Genomic DNA, 27,510 nt, shown 5'->3' with positions numbered 1-27,510 from the left:
CTCACCACCCACCCACCCATGACAAGGCTGGCAGCTTCCACAGTGACCCCATAAGCAAGCTCAGTCCACACTGAACTGGGGTGGAAGTAGTAATGCATCCTCAACCCTGAGGGACAGCATCAGGGGTGACACAAGCAGTTATTATGGTAATAACAGAGGCCCAAAATTTCAGGTGGTGCAAGGTAAAAAAAAAAACCAAAATTGGTGGAAGTTTTCAGGATCTCAGGCTAATCATTGCAAGTTGAAGAGAGAATGTGATTAGATGCTCAGGATGATTGATTTCCTTTCTTTCCATGGTTCCTGCCTGCCTTAAGAAATAAAACCATCCCTATCCTCTCTCTCGAGTCAGGGTGGGATTCTCGATGAGTGGGATGAGTCTTTCCCTCTTCCAGTGGATGGGTCAACATGTGCAGATGTGCCCTTTCAGGAGTCATGTGACTGCCTCTATTATTCCCCCAAAATTTGGCACAGGGTCCCAAGTATGAGAATAAGAATATGAGGGACTCCACTCATGTCAAAAAGAGGGTCTCCAGAATATTTGATTCCAAGTGGCTCACATTAGCCAGAATCTCCTATAGAAATGATTCCTTTAATAAACAAGATCTATCACTCTATGCAGATACAGAGGGAGTGGGACACTTGACACAAATAATTTCACACACAGAAATTCTATATTCGTCTGATGCACCGATTGTTGAATAATTGAAGAAAGACAACTTTAACGTTGGTAATTTAAATCGATGCTGACAGCTCAAAAGTTTTAGGGGAACTTGATTTACCCAAGACTAATCTGGCTAGTTTTACTGGACTGTTGTGGTAATTGGCTGTGCCGCCGGTAAGTTGTTTCAGTATCCTGCTTAACCAGGTAAGTCCTTGTTGGTTGCTGGTTCACAGCTTTTGTGGATAACTGTGAGGAGTCTCTTGGATTTACTAGGAAGCTCGGAGAGTTATCAGGGAGTGCACTTTGGTTGGATGCGTCAAAACACTTCTCTGTATTAGTCATTCCTTCCTTGCATCCACTGTCCATTGACGCACTGCCAAGAGGGCTTTGTACCACTGGGATCTCTTCTATAGACTCCAAGCTTTGGCGATGAGATCCCTGGAAGTTCTTCTGATCATTCTGTAGCATTTCTTCAGAGTTTTCCAGTGGATCAGGAATGGAGCTAACTGTTGAGAACAGTAAGAAAAGGATTAAATAAAGTACAGTTGCATTTATTCTTTATGGAAAAACTATTTGGGGATGGTTTGGATTGCCAAGCTGGACTGAGTTCCAACACACTGGCCAATGTTACCTCCCAGTTCTCTAAATATCAACTTTAAAACTGCTCTATTGTACTCCATGCCCACTACTCCTTAGTTCTTTAGGTCTTTAAGCTCTGCATAAATTCTCCATGGCTCTACAATTTTGGCCATTGCATTATCTGTTACCTCAGTATACAACCAGCGCCCATTTTTTGCGGCTCCCTATGTAGTCATGTTCTTGAATTTCCTCACCAAAGCCTTTAGCCTCTCTTTCCTCTTAAGGAACCAGTTGACCCACTTCCTTGACTGAACTCTTGTTCCAGTAGCTCAGGAACTAATTTTTTCGCTGTTTATTTTGGTATTTGCTTTCTGAAATATATCTGCTAATTAAAATGTACTACATAAATAGAACAAATACAAAGTAAGTGCAAACAAATGCTGTAATCTGATACTTAAGGGAAAAAAACCCAAAGTACTGGAAATAATCAGTAGGTTAGGCACTATCTGACAAAAATACTTCATGGCCAATTGAGCATTTCTTAAATATTCTTCCTGAGACAGTTGAAATGACTAAGTTTGCACTCAGCAAGATACCACAAAAAAAACAATGCAAATAACTGAATAGATATAATTTGCATAATTTTCTATGGTTGGTTGCAAGATGGACACTTCCGGGAATATTAGGAACATACGGTACCTCCAACTATTCTGTAAAACAGTAGTATATCTTACAATCAGCTATAAGGGTAGATGTTATCTCATTGCAACATCTTATCCGAAGGACTGTGTGACTTGAAATAACTTGACAAAAGGTTCATCAGTCTGAACTTTGTTAAATGGCACCTAGAAAAGTGCCCATGTTTTATTTAATTAATTTATTTAGAGATACAGTGAGGAGCAGGCTCTTCCTGCCCAAAGAGCCGCACTACCTAAAAACCCACCTATTCAACCCTAACCTAATGAATGGACAATTTACCATAATCAACTAACCTACTAACCAGTGCGTCATTGGAATGTGGGAGGAAGCTGGAGCACACGGAGGAAACCCACGTGCTCACAGGAAGGACGTACAAATTTCCTATAGACAGCATCACGTCTTAATAAGCTGGTAAGGAAGGCGGGCTCTGTCGTGGGCAAAGTACTGGAGAGTTTAACATCGGTAGCTGAGCGAAGGGCGCTGAGTAGGCTACGGTCAATTATGGAAAACTCTGAACATCCTCTACATAGCACCATCCAGAGACAGAGAAGCAGTTTCAGCGACAGGTTACTATCGATGCAATGCTCCTCAGACAGGATGAAGAGGTCAATACTCCCCAATGCCATTAGGCTTTACAATTCAACCGCCAGGACTTAAGAACTTTTTAAAAGCTATTATTAATGCTTTTTGAGATAGTGCTCTAGATGCATATCATATTTTTTACTGAGTTAAGTATTGTATGTAATTAGTTTTGCTACAACAAGTGTATGGGACATTGGAAAAAAGTTGAATTTCCCCATGGGGATGAATAAAGTATCTATCTATCTATCTATCTATCAGAATTGAACTCCAGCTCCCCAAGACGTAAACATGTTGCGCTAACTGCTACATGACAGTGGCACCCCCGTGTTCCAGACGTGTTGGTGCTGCACACTGATAGCCGAGTCTGGTCATCATGGAGGTTGGCCATTTTACCCATCAAGCAGATGATAACTGTGATATTATCTATATTTTTGTTTGCACATCTCTGAACAACATTCAATACTGCTTTTAAATTCACCACCAAAATCAAAGATGCTATCTAGATTTTTAAAAAACTCTAAATGCTGCAATCCCTGAAAAGAGATAAAGAACTCTATAATAATGGCATGGGAATAAGCTTTTTTCACCAGCACCCAGGGGATAAGAGAAGCTGCTTTTTGAATCTTAGTTCTCCATGTTACAAGACGCATCTCAGTAACAGCCCATTTCCCTAACCCATGCATCTAATAAACGCAAAGAAATGCAAGTGCAGCCAAGAGCAACAGCAAAAACTGAGACAGAAATAGAAAATGCAGGGTGTTAGAACAAATGAAGTGCAATAGGAGAGAATGTTACAAAAATACTTAACAAAAATACTTAACAAATACTTAACAAAAGTATTCAAAATCATGGGGAGCTTCAAAAGAAAAAAAAGAACAATTTTTGCTTGCAAGGAGGGCCAGATACCAATGGATACAGATGAGTTTTTATTTAAAGACTATGATTTATGATGACCTGGAAAGCATTGTCTAATAGAGTTGGAGAATCAGATCTAATCACAATTTTCAATGGAGCGCTAGATAAATAAGTGGAAGGTAAAAACATGCCAGGCTAGTTCATACTAAATAGAAAGGAGCCACATGAATACATCACATTATCTTTGTACCCAGCTGACAATGATATCTTTTTGGAACTGCTGATAAAATTTCTAAAAATCTATTCCTTACCAGTGGATGTTCTCTCAGAAGTGAACTTAGTTTCATCGAAGTGAAAGGCCCCTTTAGAGCCATTTTTGATCTTCATATTCAGTGACTAGAAATCGACACATGAGAAAAGATTGAGTGGAATGGAATATGAACATTTTCACTATGTTGAAGCTGATGGTCATGTTATGAACATGGAAAGATACTGCACATATTCCACCACTACCCCTGGCAGCACATTCCACGCACCCACCACACTCCGTAAAAAAAAATTACCCTGCATGTCTCCTTTGAACTTCCGCCTCTCACTTTAAGTGTATGTCCTCTATTTGACATTTATATCCTGGGAAAAGTAGTTACTGCTTACCCTATCAATGCTCCTCATTAAATGCTGTGCACTTCTATTAAATCTCCCCTCAGTCTTCAATGATCCACTGAAAATAACCCAACTGTTCATCTTCTCCTTACATCTCGTACCCTCTGATCCAGGCAGCATCCCCGTGAACCTCTTCTGTACCATTTCCAAAGCCTCCACATTCTTCCTCAATGCAACATTCAGGATTACACACAATATTCCAACTGCAGCTTCTCCAAACTTTTGCTGCAAGAAAGGCTTGCAGAAACTTAGTGCCTTGCACCACTTCTCAGGGTCCCAAATGCTTTACAGCTGATCAAGTCATTTAAAAATGTAGTTATTGCTGTAATGTAGGAAATATATCCCCCAATTTACACCCATTGCTAGAAACAGCCATGGTTAGCAATGACCAGATAATTTTTTCTAATTTAATGAGGGATGTATATGGTAATTGGGTGGCAGGGTGGAGATATGTCTCTACCAAGGGAAGTGTAAGGTGTTCTTTCCCTCTGCTAGCCTGCAGGTCATCCCTAGGCAAGGTGTAGCACCTGCTTAGTGCTCCCCCCCCCCCCACAACCAATAAGGGTCACATGAAGCCATGGTCGTATCAGCAACGGGTGTATATCTCAAGTCCTGGTTATGCAACCAACAGACAATCTTTGAAGAGCATTGATAATGGCTGGGGTCACCTGTCTAGTAAAAGACACTGCCCAGAAGGAGGCAATGGCAAACCACTTCTGTAGAAAAATTTGCCAAGAATAATGATCACCCACATCATATGACATGGCACATAATGATGATAACGACGGTGATATTGCCCAGGACATTATGGAGAACTTCTCTCCTCTCCTTGATGCGATGGAGGAACTTCTTTCACACAAGTCAGTTTAACTTTTTAACCCCCTATGCAGTGGACTGTGTCCACTCTCTTTTTAAGAATAAGGGATATATTTTTTGAAAGTTGAGAATGAGAGGCTGTGTATATTGAATAGGGAAAATAACCTGGGCCACAAGGTCAGCCACAACCCTAATCAATAATTGAGGAGACCCGGGAAAAAATATGGCTCGCTCCCCATTGTGTTTCTTTTACATTTGTCAAAATACCTGATGAAGTACCTTCAACCTGAAACAGGAATTAAATTTCTCTTTCCAGAGACACCCCTTGGCTGGCTGTGTTTTCCCAGCATTTCTGTTTTTAGATTCCAGCACCTGTAGTTTTATTTGTTTTCTGTAAGATCTCATCTGTCTCTAGATATCAGGTATAAATCTTACCCTAAGGAGCCTTCAACACACGGATCTTGTCAGAGTGTGTGGAAACAGGGCTATTTGGGCACAAACGGCCAACTGAATCTGGAGAGGTACCATACAAGCACCTTTCCCATTTATTAAATGTTGATCAGAAATGAGAATGCTTTCTAAACCTTTCTTTGCTGCTGTCCAATGGGATGAAACACACCTGCAGCCCCACATAATCATATGTCGAAATCAGAGTTAGAACTTGCAATCTACTTGGTTTTCAAGCCTTAATAGTCAGTCATATTAAATAATATCAAAGATAACTAGCAGGTCAGCCTAATATTGTGCAGTGGTAGTTGATAGTCACATGCAATCCAAAATGGAAATTATTAAATAGTCTTAAAATTGTTTTCAATACTGTATTCTTCTGGCCCTGGCAAAATCATGTGTTAATAAGCAATCAAGATCTGTTGGAACTAAACCTTAAAAGATACCTGTCCACTATGAGAAGAGCTTATAGCTGTAGAAACACTGGAAGCCTCTAGACAGATTCCATTGGACAACCTGCTGGCAGCTGGACCTTGATCTTGGTATTTTAAAGCACTAGTGAGAGGAGAAAGGAGATGTCTCACAAGTCTGTACAAATAACCAGAGTAATTCATTTGATTTAAAAATCCCATCCAAATACTTTATTTCTTTTGACTCTTCCCAAAATCAATTGAATTTTAAACCAGTAATTACATCCACTGGATTTGTTCCTGGAATTTTTTGTCATTGGAAGCACTCACTTGTGGCCAAGGTACAAGTAGAATGAGCTCTCAGCAGAAATATTCTACAACTGTGGAGCATGTAATTCAGCAGACATCCAGTTGGGCATGGACAGTTTGCTATTTCAAAGTTAAAGTTCTACAGAACACTTCTATTTCTACCCCTACCACTTTCTGCACAAGAAGAACCCAGGGATGGAAGATTATAAGTTACAACAGCACCTTTTCAACGGGCTGCAATTATCACAAGAGGTTATCTGCTGGTGAGGCAACGAGAGGTTTAAAAAGAACGAGGCCTTTCGGAACTATTCAGCAGCTACAATATCTATGATCTTTTAGGCATGCGGCAGGAGCCAATAAAAAGTAGTGAGGTGCAAACGGATTGGCCATTGTTGGAGTGGACAGGATTAGAGTGTCCAGATTTAGGCAAGAACAGGCACGTGCTAGAACTTAAGCTTGTGAAATTAGATGGATTAACAAGTGTAGGCAGGATGTTATTTCAGATAGTGGAATGCTCCTCCTCTGAGATATAGGATTTCAGGGTACCTAAACTGAGGAAGCGCACCCAAATTCAGCTCCTGACTGACAAGGTCAAAGAAGTTGAGCTGGAGTTGGAGTTGGATGTACTACGGATCAACCAGGAGGCTCAAAACCTCTTAGCTGAGCCTTTTCCTGAGGCTGGAGACACCCAGTCAGAGATTTCAGCTAGCAGGTGGGTGACCACCAGGAGAATTAAGGGGAGTAAGCAGTCAATATATGGTTCCCCTGGGGCCATTCCACTCACCAACAGATATATCCCTTTGGTTATTGCTGAGGGGATGACAGGCACAGTAGCAGCAGTCAGGTCAGTGGCACTGTGGCCGGCTCTGACACTCAACAGGGAAAGATAAAGTCAGCTGAGGCATAGTGATAGGAAACTCAATAGCTGGGTGGTGGACCCGAACTGTAGCCATGAAAGCAAAACCAGGATAATGTGTTGCCTCCCCAGTGTTAGGGTCCAGAACGTCTCAGAGTATCTGCAGAAGACTAAGTGTGAGGGTGAGCAGCCAGAGGTCATGAACCCAAGGACAAAAGTATAGGGAGCTGGGGGAAAGGCTGAAGAACAAGACCTGCAGGGTATAATCACTGGATTACTCCCAGTACCTTGTGATAGTCAGAGAAAGAAAAGGATGATAGTACAAATGAATGAGTGGCTGAGGGAGTGGTCCAGAGGACAAGGTTTCAGATTTCTGGATCAATGGGAACTTCTCTGGGAAGGGTACGATCTGTACAAAAAGGACAGGCTACACCTGAACGAGGGGGACCAATATACTTGCGGGCAGTTTTGCTAGAGCTGTTGGGGAGGATCTAAGCTTATTTGGCAAGGGGATGAAGTATTTAAGTATACAAGTCGACGCATTGTGTAGTGAGACTGTGAGGAAGGACAGACATGATAGGGAAAAATTGCAGTGGAATGAGTTGAAGAGTTATAGAAGGGGGGAGGGAACAAAATGAAAAAGGCGGATGAATATAGCCTGACTTCAGTGGCTGGGAGATGTTGGGAGCCATTATTAAAGATGATATTTCGGGATTCTTGGAGGCATGTGATAAAATAGACCAAAGTCAGCATGGTCTCCTTAAGGGGAATCCTGTCTGACAAATCTGTTGAAAGTTGAAGTTATTTGAAGAAGTAACAGGCAGGATAGACAAAGGACTTTCAGAAAGCTTTTGATAAGGTGCTGCACATGATGCTGCTTAACAAGAGCCACTGGCATTACAGGAAAGATACTGGCATCGATAGAAGATTAGCTGATTGGTAGGAGGCAAAGATTAGAAATAAAGGGGGTGTATTCTGGTTGGCTGCCAGAGACTAGTGGTGTTCCACAGGGGGTTGGTATTGGGACAACTTCTTGTCAACAATTTGGATGACAAAATTAAATGTAAATTTTATTATCAGAGTACATACAAGTCACCACACACAACCCAGAAATTCATTTCCTGTGGACATACTCAGCAAATCTATCGAACAGTAGCTATAAGAGAATTGATGAAAGACCAACTAGAAAGTAGAAGGCAACAAACTGTGCAATTACAAATATAAATAAATAGCAATAATAACTAGAACATGGAATAACAAGATAAAGAGTCCTTAAAGAAGTTTCATTGGCCGTGGGAACAACTCAGTGGATGGTTAAGTGAGTGCAGTTATCCCCTTTTGTTCAAGAGCCTGACAGTTGTGGGGTAGTAACTGTTCTTGAACCTGGAGGTGCGAGTCCTGTGGCTCTTGTACCTTCAACCTGATGGCAGCAGCAAGAAAAGAGCATGGCCTGGGTGGTGTGGAACTCTGATAATAGATGCTGCTGCTTTTCTACAACAGTGCTTCACGTAGCTGTGCTCAACGATTGGGAGGACTTTGCCGGTGATGTACAGGAAGTGTGCAAAAGGACTTAAACAGATTGGGAGAATGGGCAAAGAAGTGGCAAATTGAATATAGTGTAGGGAAGTGTATGATCATGCACTTTGGTAGAAGGAATAACGGGTGTAGACTGTTTTCAAATGGGGAGAAAATTCAAAAATCAGACATGCAAAGTGGGATTCCCTAAAGATTAACCTGCAGGCTAAGTCATTTATAAGGATGGCAAATGCAATGTTAGAATTAATTTCGAGAGGAGTGAAATATAGATTTACATATTGAGAAACAGCATGGAATATCCCCCAATTTAATACTAGCTTAATCATGGGACAATTTACAATGACCTATTAGCCTAATAACCGGTACATCTTTGGACTGTGGGGGGAAACCCACGCGGTCACAGGGAGAACGTAGAAGCTCCTTACAGGCAGCGCGGGAATTGAACCCGAGTAGCTGGTACTGTAAGGCATTGTGCTAGAGATTACGCTACCGTGAGCAAGGATATAATGCTGAGGCTTTATGAGGCATTGGTCAGATCACACTTAGAAAATTGTGAACAGTTTTGAACCCCTTATGTGCTGGCACCAGGGGTTCATGTGAGGGTCCATAGTAGGTTCACAGGAATGATAGGGTTAACTAACATATGAGGTATGTTTTATGGCTCTGGGCCTGAACATAATGGAGTTTAAAAGAAAGAAGAAGGATCTCATTGAAACCTATTGAAAGGCCTAGTGAAAGTGGATATGGAGAGGTTGAGTCCAGGACCAGAGGGCACAGCCTCAGAATAGAGGGGTGTCCGTTTACAACAGAGATGAGAGAGATTTCTTCAGTCAGAGGGTGGTGACTCTGTGGAATCCAATGCCACAGACAGCTGTCGTGGCCAAGTCAGTGAGTATATTTAAAGTGGAGGCCGATAACTTCTTGATTAGGAAAGATATCAGAGGTTACAGGAAGAAGGCAGGAGAATGTAGTTGAAAGAGATAATAAATCAGCCAAAATAGAATGGCAGAGCAGACTCAATGGGTCAAGTGGCTTAATTCTGCTCCTATGTCCTATGGCCTTCAGTGTACTGCTTCTCATTTCCAATTTTTCCTTTATCAGGTAACAAATGCTAGGTTTTATAATCCAATCACTTTGGTCTAGCTGGAGTTAATATTATCTACTAACATTATGGATTTCTCCTCACTATATATTACTTTCAACATTCCTTCCTGCTATCTTTCATTAGGGGGCACTAGTGCACCAGAAAATAAGCTGTGGCTTGCAAACGGAATAAACTATGCCCTCCAGAGGAGGGAGCTTCTGCAGGTCAATATCAGGAAATCAAAACCAAATATTGTCCAATCACCAAAGATCCTGAATCCAGTGTTATACTTCTTCACTTCTAAATTCTCTTAAATAATTGGCAGGTTGTTTTTGCATGACAACAGACTCTACTCCAGGACTATTTTGGTAACTAATTTCTCACAGAAGTACCAAGTTGCAGTTATGAGAGACGGAGTTTGGAAGAGTACACCTATCCCCTCTGAGATCTTTCCCTAGAGTCAGGTACACAGTTATTCTGTCATAAATGCAGAATGAACAGAAATTAAAACTGGACGTTGACAGGTCACAGCAAACCGTGGAAATTTTATAAAAATGGAACAAGGATTGGATTGTGAATAAGGGACTAATCCTAGCCTCATGAAAATGCATCAAAGGGACAGAATGATGGGAGCCATTCCACTGCAAACTTAACATCAACTTTCTTCGGCTTGAATGTGCAAGTTTAAACTCCAGAGTCCGTGGTGCAAGCATTTTATACAAGATTTTACCTCTTAACTGCTGACGATACAGGCACGTTGGTTGATACACAAAGAGAGCAGCACAAGCATTTCACATCTTTGATCCGCTTACCTTGATCGAGCAGAAGTGGTGACTTCTATTTCCGGTTGAGACTTAGATTCCGGTAGACCCTGCAATGAAAATAGAGAGAATAGAAAAATAACCTCTACAAAGAGGGAACTCCACTGGGACTACTGCAGCCTAACACAAACGTGTGAAAAATCCATAATACCACCACCACCCCCCCCCTTTCTCATAATTTAAATCCAGAATGCTGCCTTTCTCCCTGTTTCAGTAAGATTTTCCACTCTCATGCGCACATCTCCACATGACTCCTCTTGAACCTGTGCCCGTCTAATTGTGTCCCCCCGCTTCTAAATCATCGTCATTATTATGTGCTGTGCCACATGATATGGGGAATGGGTAAAGGAAGGGTAAAGTAAAACCCCAAGGCATTCTTCAATTATGTGAAGAACAAAAGGATGACAGGAGTGAAGGTAGGACCAATTAGAGATAAAAGTGGGAAGATGTGCCTGGAGGCTGTGGAAGTGAGCGAGGTCCTCAATGAATACTTCTCTTCGGTATTCACCACTGAGAGGGAACTTGATGACGGTGAGGACAATATGAGTAAGGTTGATGTTCTGGAGCATGTTGATATTAAGGGAGAGGAGGTGTTGGAGTTGTTAAAATACATTAGGACGGATAAGTCCCCGGGGCCTGACGGAATATTCCCCAGGCTGCTCCACGAGGCAAGGGAAGAGATTGCTGAACCTCTGGCTAGGATCTTTATGTCCTCGTTGTCCACGGGAATGGTACCGGAGGATTGGAGGGAGGGGAATGTTGTCCCCTTGTTCAAAAAAAGGTAGTAGAGATAGTCCAGGTAATTACAGACCAGTGAGCCTTATGTCCGTGGTGGGAAAGCTGTTGGAAAAGATTCTTAGAGATAGGATCTATGGGCATTTAGAGAATTATAGTCTGATCAGGGACAGTCAGCATGGCTTTGTGAAGGGCAGATTGTGCCTAACAAGCCTGATAGAGTTCTTTGAGCAGGTGACCAGGCATTTAGATGAGGGTAGTGCAGTGGATGTGATCTACATGGAGTTTAGTAAGGCATTTGACAAGGTTCCTCACGGTAGGCTTATTCAGAAAGTCAGAAGGCATGGGATCGAGGTAAGTTTGGCCAGGTGGATTCAGAATTGGCTTGCCTGCAGAAGGCAGAGGGTTGTGGTGGAGGGAGTACATTCAGATTGGAGGGTTGTGACTAGTGGTGTCCCACAAGGATCTGTTCTGGGACCTCTACTTTTTATGATTTTTATTAACGACCTGGATGTGGGGGTAGAAGGGTGGGTTGGCAAGTTTGCAGACGACACAAAGGTTGGTGGTGGTGTAGATAGTGTAGAGGATTGTCGAAGATTGCAGAGAGACATTGATAGGATGCAGAAGTGGGCTGAGAAGTAGCAGATGGAATCCAACCCAGAGAAGTGTGAGGTGGTACACTTTGGAAGGACAAACTCCAAGGCAGAGTACAAAGTAAATGGCAGGATACTTGGTAGTGTGGAGGAGCAGAGAGATCTGGGGGTACATGTCCACAGATCCCTGAAAGTTGCTTCACAGGTAGATAGGGTAGTTAAGAAAGCTTATGGGGTGTTAGCTTTCATAAGTCGAGGGATAGAGTTTAAGAGACGCGATGTAATGATGCAGCTCTATAAAACTCTAGTTAGGCCACACTTGGAGTACTGTGTCCAGTTCTGGTCGCCTCACTATAGGAAGGATGTGGAAGCATTGGAAAGGGTACAGAGGAGATTTACCAGGATGCTGCCTGGTTTAGAGAGTATGGATTGTGATCAGAGATTAAGGGAGCTAGGGCTTTACTCTTTGGAGAGAAGGAGGATGAGAGGAGACATGATAGAGGTGTACAAGATATTAAGAGGAATAGACAGAGTGGACAGCCAGCACCTCTTCCCCAGGGCACCACTGCTCAGTACAAGAGGACATGGCTTTAAGGTAAGGGGAGGGAAGTTCAAGGGGGATATTAGAGGAAGGTTTTTCACTCAGAGAGTGGTTGCTGTGTGGAATGCACTGCCTGAGTCAGTGGTGGAGGCAGATACACTGGTGAAATTTAAGAGACTACTAGACAGGTAATATGGAGGAATTTAAGGTGGGGGGTTATATGGGAGGCAGGGTTTGAGGGTCAGCACAACATTGTGGGCCAAAGGGCCTGTAATGTGCTGTACTATTCTATGTTCTATGAATCATGGTCTTTCATCTCTTTAATCTGACAAATTCTTACAAGCTCTTCAAAACTTTTGCCTGTCCACCTCTTGATGTAACTCATGAAGGTCATGTGCAGTCAATCATGACTTTTTCTTCCATCAGATTTTCCTGTCACTGCAAGATGTCTGAGCTTCTCTTTCCTCAGTAAATGTCCCAGAAATTCCAGCTGCCATTTCCTGATTGATGATATCAGCTCTTTTCTTATTCCAGCTTTTTGCAATACTTCATTTGTTAATCTTAAATGATATTTCCATCATTCTTCTCCAAAAAAAAAATCACATCTCTGCAGCTTCAATTCTTCCTTCATTTTGCTTTAAAATTGTCCAGCATTCACTTCCGTATGTTAGTGTGGAACGAACGTAGCACAGCAACACACTGAGTTTCGTACCCATAGAAATTATGTTATTCTTTAGTATTTTGCTGAACTCTTGAACGTGCATTTAGCAATCCCAATCTTTCCTCTAATTTCAACATCAGCCCTACCATCAGATGTGTCGTGCTCCCTAAGTAACTGAACTATCACGTTTGTTTAATTGTTTCATTGCCCACTTCCAGTTCGCAGTTCCGTATTTCTTTATTCTTTGTGACAACCATACATTCAGTCTTCTTGCAGTTGATGATCAATCTTCTCTTTGAACTTTCTTGAATGACTTTATCAAGCATTTCTTGGAACTTCTCTTTAGAACATGCGGTCCACGGACCCCTCAGTTAATGGAAAGGCTGCATGGCATAAAAAAAGTTTGGGAACCCCTGCTTTAGAAGTAGCTTTCAGCGCTGTGTTTGCATATCACAGGTCGCAGCACTGTGCGAGACAAGGTGAAAAGTGACTGGATGTTTCAATTCTGATGATTACAAACTGAGCTGTTTAAATGGTGATAAACGGGAAGGAGGTGTGGAAATAATATTAGATGCTGAAAGAAGCAAAAGCCTTATGGGATACTGGGCATTATCAGACAGAGCACTGCCTGTGAAACTCTGAGGGAACTTACGAACATTTCAGTAACAGTAGTAGATGCTTCGACAGCCGATAGCAATGAAGAATATATAGAAGTTTTTAATGATACCTTGCAAGAATCAAGTCAAGTCAAGTCAATTTTTATTGTCATTTTGACCATAACTGCTGGTACAGTGCATAGTAAAAATGAGACAATGTTTTTCAGGACCATGGTGTTACATGACACAGTACAAAAAACTAGACTGAACCACATTAAAAAAAAGAGAAAGCTACACTAGACTACAGACCTACACTGGACTACATAAAGTGCACAAAAACAGTGCAGGCATTACAATAAATAATAAACAAGACAGTAGGGCAAGGTGTCAGTCCAGGCTTCGGGTATTGAGGAGTCTGATAGCTTGGGGGAAGAAAGGACCAAAGGACCGCTGTAGATCACAAGAAATCATTACGGTGATAGGGGATATGAGGTACAGGGGCAGGGTGGAAATACGTCTCCAGCTAAGGAGGTGCAAGGCACTCCATCCCTCTGCTAGTCTGCAGGTCACCCTGGGGAAGGGTGTAGCACCTGCTTAAACCCCCCCCCCAAAAAAAATCAGCATCACGTGAAGCCATGGGAACAGCAGGTGGATGGTCGTATGAGCAGCTGGTGCACATCTCAAGTCCTGATTATGCGACCACTGATGGCAGGCAGACAACCTCTGAAGAGCAGCAAACCACTTCTGTAGAGAAATTTGCCAGGAACAAATCATGGTCACGGATAGAGAAAAGAATAGGAACAACAGTGTGGAGGTGGTCTTCCCCACAGGCAACATTTCCTCACTCGGTAGAGACACTCATGTACGGTAGGTGAGTCTCAGCCGTCATCAGGCTATTGTCCGCAGCAAGATATATCAAAATCAACATGAAATGTGAGACACAAGCACAAGAACATTTGCAGATGCTGCAAATCCAAGGCAACACACACAAAATGCTGGAGGAACTCAGCAGCTCAGGCAGCATCTATGGAAAGGAATAAAGAGTCAACGATTCGGGCCAAGATACTTCATCAGGAGATTATTCCTTTCCGTGAAATGTGAGAACTCTTAAGGAAAAGCAGAGAATGTGAAGCAAGAAATGGAACATTTGGGACTGTCTAAGACAAGGCGGAAGGGACTGGATGTTTCGATCCTCCCTCTAAAAACACCTCAAAATTCAATTATGTTTACCTATGGCTTTGGTGACGTCCCACATCACAATTGCTGCCTCGCCACTCACTCCTGAAGCGCGTTGTGCTGCACATTATGTAGCAAATTACATTTATTTATTCCAAATGAAATACTGCTGTGTCATTAATGCCTAGCACAGGAGCTTATTGTCTCGTGTGAGGATACAGCTGCTAAAATACACAAGCAGTGTTACATCTGTGGGTGAGTTTGAATAGATTCAAAACTGCGGAGCCATTGAATAAATTCAAGCTGGGAACTCACAGATATCACAGAGTGAATGAGAATGGGAAAGCTGTGGAGACCAACAATTAATCATCAACGATTGCACCGAATGAAGACTTGACAGGCTAATTGACCTACACCTGCTCTTTCTTTCTCTCTTGTAATATTCCTGCTTTTTAATGGTTCATTTAACAGCACATCATCGGTGCAGCACATCATTTGTAAGCAATCTCTGCATCCTGAACATATCATAAAATTGTAGAATGATTACAACAAAGCCCATCCTGTCTGTGCTGGCTCTCAACAAGAAGTAAATGGCCTCTTCTATCCATCAGCCTATTCTCTGTAGCCTCGCAAATTTTATTTCAATATGTGGCGACCCACTTTCTGCCCAGGTGAACCGGCTCACAAATAGCCAGCGCGTGGAGGGAGACTTTGGTAATGCACCTCTGATGTCATTTCCGCCCGGAGAGGGCGAGCGCTAGGGATTAAATGCCAGCGCCGCAAAGTTTGAGGAAACTAGTCTCGAAACGATTTACCGACAGCGTGTCGTCTCTAGCTCTGTATGTAGTACATTGCTACATTGGTGACCCCGACGGTCCAAACGGGATTTGGACCAAAGATGACCGACTCTTCATCTGTTCACGCAGTTTTCGCTAAAACTGCCGATTTTCTGGACGCTGCGACCACGCGTGTGGTTTAGCCAAGCAGAAGCCCAGTTTCAGATTCGGCAGATATCCTCTGATTCCACGCGTTACTACCACGTGGTGAGCGCCCTTGACCAGGAGACGGCCGCCCAGGTTGCGGATTTCATACAGTCACCCCCAGAAGAAGGCAAATATGAAGCATTCAAAGCGCTGCTCATTGGGACCTTTGGCCTCTCACGGCGTGAGCAGGGTGCCCGCCTGCTTCACCTGGACGGTTTGGGAGACAGGCTGCCGTCAGCATTGATGAACGAGATGCTGGCCCTGGCTGACGGACACAAGCCCTGCCTCATGTTTGAGCAGGCATTCCTAGAGAGCTGCCTGAGGACATACATCTGCTGCTGGCTGACGCAGATTTCAGCGACCCCCGGAAGGTGACGGCCCGGGCAGACGTGCTGTGGAAAGCCAAGAGGGAGAGCGTGGCATCCGTCGGTCAGATTACCAGGTCACGCGCCCAACAGCGGACCAGACCAGGCCCGGCAGGGGGGCGCACACAACACAGAGGCAGGAGTGAGGAGGCCAGTGAACAGTGGTGTTTCTACCACCAGCAGTGGGGCACAGAAGCCCGCTGTTGTCGCCCGCCCTGCAAGAGCCAGGGCCAGGGCCAGCTGCCGCTAATGACTATGGCGGCAGGCCACCAGGACAGCCTCTTGTACGTCTGGGACAAACAGTCGGGACGCCGCTTCTTGGTTGACACCGGAGCGGAAATCAGCGTCTTGCGCCCGACGGGGTACAACACCCGTAACAGGAAACCAGGACCCACCCTGAGGGCTGCAAACAGCAGCACAATACGGACCTACGGCACCCGCACAGTGCAGCTGCAGTTCGGCGCCAGCTGGTTCACGTGGGACTTCACACTGGCCGTGGTGGCCCAACCACTCCTGGGGGCGGACTTCTTGCGAACTCACAGCCTGCTGGTCAACTTGCAAGGGAAAAGACTGGTACATGCCGAGACTTTCCAGATGTTCTCCCTGGGTGAAGCCAAGTTGCCGGCCCCACACCTGGACTCCATCACGCTGTCGGACAATGAATTCACCAGAATCCTGGCGGACTTTCCATCGATTCTGGCACCGCAGTTCACGGCAGCCATGCCCAGACACGGGGTACAGCACCACATTCCGACCCAGGGACCACCCCTCCATGCCCACGCACGAAGGCTCCCCCAGGAAAAGCTTCACCTGGCGAAGGAGGAGTTCAAAAGGATGGGGATCGTACGGAGGTCCGACAGCCCATGGGCCTCCCCCTGCACATGGTGCCCAAAGCAGCCAGGGGTTGGAGACCATGCAGCGACTACCGCAGACTGAACGAGGCTACAACTCCAGACCGCTACCCCGTGCCGCACATACAGGACTTTGCAGCAAACCTGCACGGGGCAAGAATATTTTCCAAAGTAGACCTCGTCCAGGGATACCATCAAATCCCGGTAAACCCTGAAGACATCCCCAAAACAGCACTCATCACCCCGTTCGGCCTGTTCCGAGATCCTCCAAATGCCGTTCGGCCTGAAGAATGCCGCACAGATGTTCCAGCGGCTAATGGATGTGGTGGGACGCGACCTGGACTTTGCGTTCATCTATTTGGACGACATCCTTATAGCCAGCAGTAGTCGCCAAGAGCATCTGTCCCACCTCCGCCAGCTCTTCTCCCACCTGAGTGATTTCAGCCTCACGATCAACCTGGCCAAATGCCAGTTCAGTCTCGATACCATTGTCTTCCTAGGCCAAAGGATTACCAAAGACAGGGCAACACCTCTGCCCGCCAAGGTAGACGCGATCCGCCACTTTGCCCGGCCCAACATGGTCAAAGGCCTGCAGGAGTTCGTTGGTATGGTGAACTTCTACCACCGTTTCCTCCCCTCAGCAGCCCGTATCATGCGCCCTTTGTACACCCTGATGTCGGGTAAAGGCAAGGACATTACTTGGGACGAGGAGGCTGCGACCGCTTTCGTTAAAGCCAAGGAAGCCTTGGCAGATGCCGCGATGCTGGTGCACCCCAGAATGGACGTTCCAACTGCCCTCACAGTGGACGCATCCGACACAGCAGTTGGTGGGGTGCTGGAGCAGCTCATCAAGGGGCGCTGGCAACCCCTGGCGTTCTTCAGCAAGCACCTACGACCACCCGAACTCAACTACAGTGCTTTCGACCTGGAGCTGTTGGCACTGTATCTGGCAATCCGGCATATCAGGTACTTCTTAGAAGGCAGGCCATTCACCGCGTTCACGGACTATAAACCGTTGACCTTCGCGTTCACGAAGGTGTCCGATCCCTGGTCGGCTCGCCAGCAGCGACATCTGTCCTACATCTCCGAGTACATGACGGACATCCAGCATGTCTCGGGAAAGGACAACATCGTGGCGGATGCACTCTCCAGACCAGCTGTCCAGGCCCTGTCCCTGGGGGTGGACTATGCAGCACTGGCGGAGGCGCAGCAGGCAGACGACGAGATGCCCAGGTACAGGACCGCAGTCTCGGGTTTGCAGCTGCAGGACTTTCTCTTAGGCCCAGGTGATAGGACCCTCCTGTGCGACGTGGCTACCGGCCAAACTCGCCCCATCGTCCCAGCAACCTGGAGGCGGCGAGTTTTCGACTCCATACATGGTTTGGCGCACCCATCTATCAGGACAACCATCCAGCTGGTCTCCAGCAAGTTCGCGTGGCACGGTCTTCGCAAGCAGGTCAGTGAATGGGCCAGAACATGCGCGCAGTGCCAAACAGCCAAGGTGCAGTGGCACACTAAAGTCCCACCGCAGCAGTTCGAACCCACCCACTGGAGGTTCGACCACATTCATGTGGATATCGTGGGCCCCCTACCAGTGTCCCGAGGAGCACGGTACCTCCTAACTATGGTAGATCGGTTCATGAGGTGGCCAGAGGCGGTCCCGCTCACCGACACATCTGCCGATTCCTGCACCCGAGCACTGATTGCAACCTGGGTAGCACGTTTCGGGGGTACCGGCCCACATTACCTCCAACAGAGGCACCCAGTTCACCTCCAGCCTATGGTCGGCTGTGGCCAGCCTGTTGGGAACGCAGCTACACCACACAACTGCCTACCACCCACAGTCGAACGGACTAGTGGAACGCTTCCACAGTCACTTGAAGTCGGCTCTCATGGCCCGCCTGAGAGGACCTAACTGGGTGGACGAGCTTCCTTGGGTCCTGCTTGGAATTCGTACTGCGCCCAAAGAGGATCTGCAAGCCTCGTCGGCCGAGTTGGTGTACGGCGCGCCCCTGGCCGTCCCAGGAGAGTTCATACCAGCCCCAAGGGGGCAAGAGGAAGAATCCGCAGCAGTCCTGGACAGGCTACGCGAAAGGCTCAGCAACCTGGCCCCGGTGCCGACTTCACAGCACGGACGGACCCTGACCCATGTACCCAAAGACCTGCAGAACTGTAAGCTTGTGTTTGTACGAAGGGGCGGACACCGGGCACCGCTACAGCGGCCGTACGAGGGGCCGTTCAAGGTGATCAACAACAACTGGTCCACGTACGTTCTGGACATTGGGGGGAAAGAGGAGGTTTTCACGGTGGACCGACTCAAACCAGCCCATGTGGACTTGGCACAGCCGGTCGAGGTTCAGGTACCACGGCGCAGAGGCAGACCTCCCAAACAGAGACTGATCCAGACTGTGGACATTGGGGGGATGTATCGACAGTTCTGGGGGGGGGGGGGGGGGGTGGGTTATGTGGGGACCCACTTTCTGCGCAGGCGAACTGGTTCACAAATAGCCAGCACGCAGGGAGAGACTTTGGTAATGCACCTCTGACGTCATTTCCACCCGGAGAGGGCGGGCGCTAGGGATTAAATGCCAGCGCTGCGAAGTTTGAATAAACTAGTCTCGAATCGACTTACCGACTGCGTGTTGTCTCTAGCTCTGTATGTAGTACATCGCTATAAATACATATTTACTTGTCTTGAAGGCTACAAAGGAACCTGCCTTTTGTATCGAGACTCCGTAGCATTTTTTCAATTGGGTGGGCTTTTGTCCAGGAGGCTTTTGTCTGTATAATTTCTTTTTAAGTCCCAGTATGATACATAAAGCCCTGCTTTAACAAACAAGAGAAAATCTGCAGATGCTGGGAATCAGAGCAACACACAACGTGCTGGAGAAACTCAACAGGCCAGGCAGCATCTATGGGGAGAAAAAGTACAATTGACATTTCAGACCGAAACCCTTTAACAGGACTGGGGGGAAAAAAATGAGGAGTAGATTTAAAATGTGGTGGGAGGAGAGAGTGAATCGCCTGCTTTAATATAGTTTAGCTTTAGAGTTTAGTACAGAAATTATTCGGTCTCTTTTGCACTGTACCTGAAGGGCAGTCATGCGAGCTGATGCAGTGTGTGCAGACTCAGGGTCTTTCCCATGATCTCGGATGTCCTGATTGTGACGCTCTCGTACAATGTACTCGTACGTGCTCAGCTTCTTGAAGACTAGAAAAGCACAGGAATAACATTCAAAATAGTTTACTGAAACTGGCTGAATTCAACTAGCAGCAAGCCTGCAGTGTTCAGGAATGCAGAAACTACATGTGGGCTAACCTGTGTTCTCTAAAGGGATCACTGTTATCAGAGACCAAAGAGAGAGCCTCCCCTGTCAGTGACTGCACTCCTCCTCCTCCTCCACCACCCATCTGTTCCAGGTCCCTCCCTCCAGAAAAACAACAGTCTAGAACACAGTTTCTCTGCGACCGTCGAAAATGGAGAACACAGCCTCTTGGCAACAAGCTAAGATCTAGAATCTGCCTCTTTGTAACAGTCTGAAATCTAGAACAATCTTATAATTTTTTCCCCACCTGTCCCACAGAAAACAAACCTTAGCTATAACAGCAAATCTTGAAATGACAAATTAAATCTGAATCGCTCCACACTCACATAAATAAATGTGAAAGCACAGCAGATGACCAAGTAACATCAGCGAAGCAAGACTGAGGATGATGGTGATTCCTGCGATGACCAAAATTCCAACCTGTGACGTTTCCACGGGAGCAATGGGCAAAAATGCCAACCAAGTGTTGTTTCCTTGAACATCTGTGCAAATAAAGAAAAATACAGTTATTATACACAGTACTACTGACTCAATTATAACATGCCTAAAAATCTTATCAACTATTTCACGTTTGCAAAATGCCTGATGAGGATTTGTTGAGCGAGTTAAAGCTTTTCTCTTTGGAGCGAAGGAGGATGAGAGGTGACTTGATAGAGGTGTACAAGATAAGAAGAGACATAGAATGAGGGGGCAGCCAGAGACTTTATCCCAGAGCAGAAATGGCTAATGCAAGGGCATTTAATGTTAAGATGAATGGAGGAAAGTATAGAGGGAAATATCAGAGACATTTGGTTCTATCCTCATTTCCCTGCTCCACATAAGCAGCAGATAAGTTCATCGAGGGCATTTGCACTTCTGATCCATTTTATATGTGAAAGATTTGAGTCAGAATTCTTTGACTTGCCATCTCACGTGACAAACAGCACAGGTTGTTTCTTAGACCACGTAACAATACATTTTTAATTGAGTAAAACATCCCTTGGTGTTCCACAGGCAGATTTAACACAATCTGAGACTGAGCAAATGTGTTAGATCAGGGTGTCAATGGCTTGAGGGAAATGATAAGGTTGAGGGAAAGTCAGTGAAGAAGGGAGAGGAAGAGGGGTTTGGGGAATTTCAAAGCATACTACATACAACCTCCATATAGGAGGGAGGTGGCTGTGTTCCAGAAAACTCTCCATATTAGACCATAAGACATAGGAGCAGAATTCGGCCATCTGACCCATCAAGTCTGCCCCGCCATTCAATCATGGCTGATACTTTAGTTTTCTTCTCCTTCTTGACCGCAGTTCCCGGCCTTCTCCATGTTATCTTTGATGCCATGTCCAATCAGGAACCTATCAATCTCTGCCTTAAATACACCCAACAACCTGGCCTCCACAGCTGCATGTGGCAACAAATTCCACAGATTCACCACCCATAGGCTAAAGAAAGTTCTCTGCATCTGTTTTGAAAGGGTGCCCCTCTATCTTGAGGCTGTGTCCTCTTGTCCTAGACTCTCTCACCACGGGAAACATCCTTTCCACATCTACTCTGTCTATGCCTTTCAACATTCAAAAGGCTTCAATGAGATCCCCCCTCATCCTTCTGAATTCTAGTGAGTACAGACCCAGAACCATCAAACATTCCTTGTATGATAACCCTTTCATTCCTGGAATCATCCTTGTGAACCCCTTCTGGACCCTCTCCAATGCCAGCACATCTTTTCTAAGCTAAGGGACCCAAAACTGTTCACAACACTGAAGGTGAGGCCTCACTAGTGCCTTATAAAGCCCCAGCATCGCATCCTTGCTCTTATATTCCAGATCTCTTGAAATGAATGCTAACATGGCATTTGCCTTCCTCACCACCGACTCAACCTGCAAGTTAACCTTCACGGTGTTCTGCACAAGGACTCCCAAGTCCCTCTGCATCTCAGATTCCTGGATTTTCTCCCCGTTTAGAAAATAGTCTGCACATTTATTTCTACTACCAAGGTGCATGAACATCCATTTTCCAACATTGTATTTCATTTGTTACTTTCTTTCCCATTCTCCTAATCTGTCTAAGTCCTTCTGCATCCTACCAGTTTCCTCAACACTACCTGCCCCTCCACCAATATTGCAATTTTCCATAATGCAATGCCACATCATCTGTGTATGCATCAAGTTAGGAAAGCTGAAAAAAGAGACACCTGAAGTGGATGTTTAACTCTGTATCTCAGACTTCGTGGTGGAGTAGTGAATTCTGTACAGGCAAATTTTCACTACATGAACTTTTATAACGTAGGTGATGCTTGTAGCCAAATTGCCAATGGCAGTGAAAGAACAGTCACTGAATCAAAGGGGATGAAGTACAAATAGCTGATCTATTAAGCTTGTCCAGATCAGTGGCAGAGTAATCATATATTAGAATACCCTTTTTTAAAGTGAGAAAAGTAAATTGGGAAAAGGAGAATAATTTTTTTTTGACCAAACAGAGCAGCTGGAGGAAACACCAGAGATACACACATCCAACCAGGTTGAGTTGCAACAATTAGCCTCCATAATGTACTGGTTAAGCACAGGAGTACATTCAGCCAGAGACTCATTCCACCGAGATGTAACACTGAGCGTCATAGGAAGTCATTCCTACCTGTAGCCATCAAACTTTACAACTCCTCCCTCGGAGTGTCACACACCCTGAGCCAATAGGCTGGTCCTGGACTTATTTCCACTTGGCATGATTAACTTATTATTATTTAATTATTTATGGTTTTATATTGCTATATTTCTTCACTATTCTTGGTTGGTGCAGCTATAACGAAACCCAATTTCCCCTCGGGATCAATAAAGTATGTCTGTCTGTAGCTCAGGGCTTCTTGTGTACAGATGTCTCATAAACCAGCAGGCTTTCAAGTTAATGCTGTTGGAGAAGAATGGAAAGCCTCCCTCTTGCCTATGTTCAAGAAAGCTTTCTTACTCAAAATCCCTTCTGACATAAAAAGTGAGATTAATAGAAGTCACTGAGCAGATAAAGCTGCAGAGAAGATACATAAAATATAGCATCTCAGTTATCACAAGAGACTTAAGTGATGGGAATATTAGAGAGCTTGGAAAATTTATTTTAGCTACTGTATACTGGGCAGAGAAGGGCATGGTTCCTGATTTCAGATGCTGTACGTGATCTCTGTATGTTCTCCCTGTAATTACAATGAGTTTCCTTCAGGCACTTATAACCTAATTGGCAAATTAATTAGTTCCCATAAATTACCACTTGCATAGGTGGCTGATGGAGGAAATGGGGTGGAGCCAATGAACAACAGAGAATGTGTTCCCAAGATATAAATGAGGAAATAAAACTGACGCAACTGCACCAAGCAGAGGCAAAGACTCAGTGTGCCAATAGCCTCCTTCTATGTGATAAAAAAATGTTCTTGCACTTCAAATAATTATGGAGATTTTCTTATCTTTTTTAGCTCACCTGCAGACCACACGGTTTCAATGACATGACAGAGTATATAGGGGAGAGTGGGCAAGTTCAAGTGAGATTATTTTTTTAAAATGCAGAGTGGTGGGGGGGGGGGGGGGGGGGGGAGAGGGTGCCCGGAATGCACTGATGCACCGCTGGGAGTGGTAGTGGAAATAAAGGGATGCGTTTAAGAGGTTCTTACAAAGGCACATGAACATGCAGAAACAGAGGGATATGGACATTGTGTAGGCAGAAGGTATTAGTTTCAATATTTAATAAGGTTGGCACATCATGGGTCAAAGGGTCTGTACTGTCCTGTGTTCTAATATTATCATGAGACAGGCTGGATGGCCGACAAGGTCATCTATGATCAGCCTTGCCCCTGTATGACTAATGTCCTTCTCCAGAACCCATTCACTCAGAGTGAATGTAGATCCTTTGGGGCTGAAATGGTCTCTCCTCGATGCAGTCTTCTTCTTCCAGAGAAGACCTGTGCCTTGAGAACCTTGTTTGGAAGCACCTATTCACTGCTACTATGAATAGTATACTGGCACAGTGAAAAGTATAAAATACCGCAAAGAATCCTATTCAACAAAAAAAAATTATCATTTACCATAGTATATACCCTCAATAGCTAGAGCATTAGAATCATAATCAGGTTTAATATCACTGGCATATGTCATGAAATTTGTTAACTTTATAACAGAAGTACAATGAAATACTGATATATAAATATAGAGAAAAAACTGGATTAAAGTATATGTCTACTAAATAGTTATTAAAATAAGTACTGCAAAAAAAACAAAGAAAAATGCAGTGAGGTAGTGTTCAAAGCTTCAGTGTCCATTTAGAAATCGGATGGCAGAAGGGAAGAAGCTGTTCCTGAATCACTTCAGGCTTCTGTATCTCCTACCTGATAGTAACAATGAGGGCATGTCCTGGGCGCCGGAGGTCCTTTACGATGGACATTAGGGTGAGATAAAATGTCACCATTGTCAGGGTTAAATAAAACTAAGCTGCTTTAAAAATGTGGTACCATACTAGTTCCTTACAGCAAAATCTTTAAAGTCACAATAACCAGCTGGGTATTAAAGAGCAGACAGATGAAAAACAACAAGGCAAAACACTGAGGCTGCAAATATGAAATGTGTGTAGAAAACACTAGAAATACTCAGTGAGTCAGGCAGCACCTGTGGGAGGAGGAACAAATCCAACATTTCGATGACATGCACAATTCTAGATGGGTTGGGGAATGACAGTGGGGAGGAGAGAACAAAGAGATTGCAATAGTTCCTAAAGTACAAGACTTGGCAAATGTACTCTGGCTCCCAACGTCACTATGACAAAAGGATCTAGTGCTTTCCTGGTGCACATGACGAATAAACAATTCTCAGGCTTCACAGGCATCGATTATAACTGACGTTTCAATGACAAACTCTGCCATCCCTGAAGAAGATGGCAGAGTTTGTCATCGAAATGTTGGTTATAATCGATACCTGAACCTGGCTGGAAGACCGAGAAGACTTTATTCGTCACTGAGACAAGTTCACGAGTTCTGAACTGGAATGTAAAACACACTAACTGCTCCAGTGAGGGCCAAAGTGTTTATTTATGTAGCGTCTTTAATTGTTGGCAGTTCAAGAAGGAGAATTCCAGAGTGCAATAACGTGCACAAGGATGCTCCCTCAGAACATCTCCACACTTGCCCCCTCCTCTAGAAAATCAAGTACAATACAGACACTCACTTCAGGGAGCATAAAAGTGAGTATCTATAAGGAGAAGCACTGTCGACATTGACTTCTCTAACTTCCGTTAATGCCCCTCCTCCCCTTCTTATCCCATCCCTGACAATATTTAGTTGTTTGGTTTTTTTTCTCTCTCTCTCTGCCCATCACTCTGCCTGTTCTCCATCTCCCTCTGGTGCTCCCCCCTCCCCCTTTCTTTCTCCCGAGGCCTCCCGTCCCATGATCCTTTCCCTTCTCCAGCTCTGTATCACTTTCGCCAATCACCTTTCCAGCTCTCAGCTTCATCCCACCCCCTCCGGTCTTCTCCTATCATTTCGCAATTCCCCCTCCCCCCAATACTTTCAAATCTCTTAGTATCTTTCCTTTCAGTTAGTCCTGACAAAGGGTCTCAGCCCGAAACACTGACAGTGCTTCTCCTTATGGATGCTGCCTGGCCTTCTGTGTTCCACCAGCATTTTGTGTGTGTTGTTTGAATTTCCAGCATCTGCGGATTTCCTCGTGTTTACTCACTTCAGGGTGTGTGTGTGTGACATGTGTATTTAACACACCCCTCAAAATGCAGTTGCATTGTAATTTCTGCCAACGGACCTATCAGGGATGGGCAGCAGCAGATGTGGCTGTTATCAGGAACAACCACAAACTCTCAATTTTTGTGACAAACTCAATGCTACTTTTAAATTGCACATACCTTTAAACTGCGGAGCCGTGCGGAGTTCTGCAGGATTTACAAACTGCTGGATGAAAACATAAACGACAACTACTGCAATCAGCAGAATGCCGAGAACAGCAGACACCACAGTGTGGAAGAAATACCTAAAGAGATTCAGAATAAAGGGTTATGTTAAACTTCGCACATATAGGAATTAAAACACGTTTGCACAGTTTAATGTTTGGTAGTGATAAATTTGTAGGTCTTTAAAAACCTGGTTTAAACAGGAGTATCAAACAAAAGGCACACTTCAAAATTACATTACCTGATTTCTCCTGAGTGGTCTATAGAAGCATTAACATCAGCTATAACATCACTGAATTAATTTCCAATATGCTATTGTGATTTGTGGAGGTGGGAGTGCTTTGTTGCATTTCCCAAGAGATGTTCTGTGATGCAGAAACCTTCACAACTAGCTGCACATTAGGGATGGGGGTGGAGGGGTCTGAAGTTTGATTCACACAAGTTACATGGATTTCCAGCATCTGCAGAATTTCTCTTGTTTGTCATTGGTTCACACGCTGTTTTAAAAGGAGAACTCTGCCTCTTCAAATGAAGCATGGCATCTCTCCTGTCCACCTAAAGGCGTAGACAGGCCCTTGGCCTAATGACTCAATTGTGTGCATTGCAGAACAAGTATATTCTTGAACTGTGCTCTCAAATTTGTTGAGGAACTTGAAACCACAATATCTAGCACAGGGCTTCTTAGTGGCAAGAGAAATAATGGTGGAAGAACTCAGCAGATCAGGCTTTATCTAGAGAAGCAAAAGATGCAAGTCAACCCTTCATCAAAAACATTGAGTCCCGATGTAGGGTCTTAACCTGACTCCTCATGCCTTTAAGCTCCCATACATGCTGCCTGACAAGTTGAAGTTTTTACTTCAGCAGTTTATTTTTTGCACCAGATTCCAACATTCTAATTTCTTATTTCTCTGGAAAAAAAACTGGCAATGATACTTTCAAAGAGCAAAGTGATAGCTTATAACAGGAGGTCCCACTTATCTGATTTTCTAATAGGCTGAAACATGAGATGTCAGTAAACCATTAATGAAATTTCTGGTGTGATAGATTTCCACTTCATTTCCAGAATAACTATGCAATGAAACAATATTTACTCCAACTTGCATTAAAGAAACAAAGGTCACTGAAACAATTCAGCCTTTCAAGTTTCACAGCCATAGCTCCCGTTATTCATCTTTTAAACAAATGAACGAAAACCATTGCCCTTGCTTAAGAAGCTTTTCTTGCATTGCACTTTATTGGCTAAACTTCCTCTACAGCCTACAGCTCAAAAATGGTTTGTGGAGTCACGTGCTAGTAACTGACAACAACAGAACAGCTCCAAACTGGGCTTCTCAACAAGCCAAAAGGGGCTGGATTAGTATCTAGAATCTAAATACACAGTGAGATGATCAAATTACTTCCTTAAAAAAGATTAATAAAAGGATGCTCAATAAAGAAATAGAGCATGTGTCAAATCAG

At 44.5% G+C, this 27,510-nt stretch overlaps 1 protein-coding gene across 7 annotated transcripts in view; it reads right to left on the bottom strand.

Annotated features, from left to right (window-relative positions):
* Positions 1 to 570: 570 nt before the first annotated feature.
* Positions 571 to 27,510, bottom strand: part of zdhhc11 (zDHHC palmitoyltransferase 11) — a 123,090-nt gene continuing 96,150 nt past the window's right edge. For all 7 annotated transcript variants that reach the window (XM_073024161.1, XM_073024160.1, XM_073024162.1 and 4 more), the window contains exons 5-11: positions 26,008 to 26,132; positions 20,472 to 20,627; positions 19,909 to 20,030; positions 10,310 to 10,368; positions 5,749 to 5,857; positions 3,688 to 3,772; positions 571 to 1,167 (exon numbers count right to left, since the gene is read on the bottom strand). In XM_073024161.1, the coding sequence (XP_072880262.1) occupies positions 776 to 1,167; positions 3,688 to 3,772; positions 5,749 to 5,857; positions 10,310 to 10,368; positions 19,909 to 20,030; positions 20,472 to 20,627; positions 26,008 to 26,132 (1,048 nt within the window). In that variant the 3' untranslated portion in view covers positions 571 to 775. The remainder of the gene's footprint in view (positions 1,168 to 3,687; positions 3,773 to 5,748; positions 5,858 to 10,309; positions 10,369 to 19,908; positions 20,031 to 20,471; positions 20,628 to 26,007; positions 26,133 to 27,510) is intronic.

Source organism: Hemitrygon akajei, chromosome 20, assembly GCF_048418815.1.
Source record: "Hemitrygon akajei chromosome 20, sHemAka1.3, whole genome shotgun sequence".
Taxonomy (NCBI): Eukaryota; Metazoa; Chordata; class Chondrichthyes; order Myliobatiformes; family Dasyatidae; genus Hemitrygon; species Hemitrygon akajei.
This window is presented reverse-complemented; position numbering and strand designations above follow the sequence as displayed.